The sequence below is a fragment of the Pseudopodoces humilis genome, chromosome 1 (assembly GCF_049639895.1).
Source record: "Pseudopodoces humilis isolate 2021_Gansu_Grassland_sample_001 chromosome 1, ASM4963989v1, whole genome shotgun sequence".
Taxonomy (NCBI): Eukaryota; Metazoa; Chordata; class Aves; order Passeriformes; family Paridae; genus Pseudopodoces; species Pseudopodoces humilis.
Genome location: NC_142200.1, coordinates 80730949 through 80731903, shown reverse-complemented (window position 1 = coordinate 80731903; position 955 = coordinate 80730949). Strand labels below are relative to the sequence as shown.

At 51.3% G+C, this 955-nt stretch overlaps 1 protein-coding gene across 1 annotated transcript; it reads left to right on the top strand.

Moving 5' to 3' along the window:
* Positions 1–205: 205 nt before the first annotated feature.
* LOC148185138 (endogenous retrovirus group K member 6 Pro protein-like) lies at positions 206–553 on the top strand. Its single transcript, XM_088053373.1, has one exon. It carries the CDS (start codon positions 206–208, stop codon positions 551–553), a length of 348 nt encoding a protein of 115 aa, XP_087909499.1.
* The last annotated feature ends 402 nt before the right edge of the window (positions 554–955 follow it).

Below are 955 nucleotides of genomic sequence, written 5' to 3'. Positions count from 1 at the left end.
AATCTTAATACTTGGGGATCCAACCAACTCTCCATGACAAATTCATACTGTTCCTGAGGTCCAGACTATATACCCTGGAGATGAAATTTCCATCTCTCTGACCTGCATAGACCCTCCGTATTATTTAAAGGAACAGACTCCTGTGGCACAAGCCTTTTTACTTCCTAGTGGCTGCCCAGATCAGGTTCCCATCAACCCCAGCACTATGTGGACTCAGGTTGTGGGCTCCTGCCCTGTCGTGGACTGTAGCCTATTTTGTTATGGGGAAAGAATTCAGCGCCCAGGAATGATAGACACTGGAGCAGATGTTACCATCATCGCCCACTCCGAGTGGCCAGACAGTTGGGAATTACAACCTGTAGCAGGCATGATTTCAGGAATTGGAGGGATGACAACTTCCATGAGGAGCAAACGGAATATTGTCATCAAAGGACCTGAGGGACAAATGGCAACCATCAGGCCATTTGTGGTGAGAGCACCAATCACCCTCTGGGGACAGGATCTCCTGTCCCAATGGGGGGCTTCTCTGCTGATTCCCAGCAGGGATTTTTAGTCAGGGTCACTGAGAAGCGCACCATGCCTACCATCCCCCAACTCACCTGGAAACAGCACCATCCAGTGTGGGTTGATCAGTGGCCCCTATCTGAGACCAAACTGCGCGCACTGGAAGCCCTCATGGAAGAACAGCTTGCCAAGGACCACATCACTGAGTCCAACAGCCCTTGGAACTCCCCTGTGTTTGTCCTACGCAAACCAGGCAAAGACAGGTGGAGACTCCTTCATGATCTCCGGAAGATCAACGAAGTCATTGAGGACATGGGACCCCTCCAGCCTGGCATGCCCTCCCCTTCAATGCTCCCCCGGGATTGGAAGCCGGCTGTCATTGACATAAAGGACTGTTTTTTCAACATACCACTCCATCCTCGGGACGCTCCCAGATTTGCATTCTCAGTTC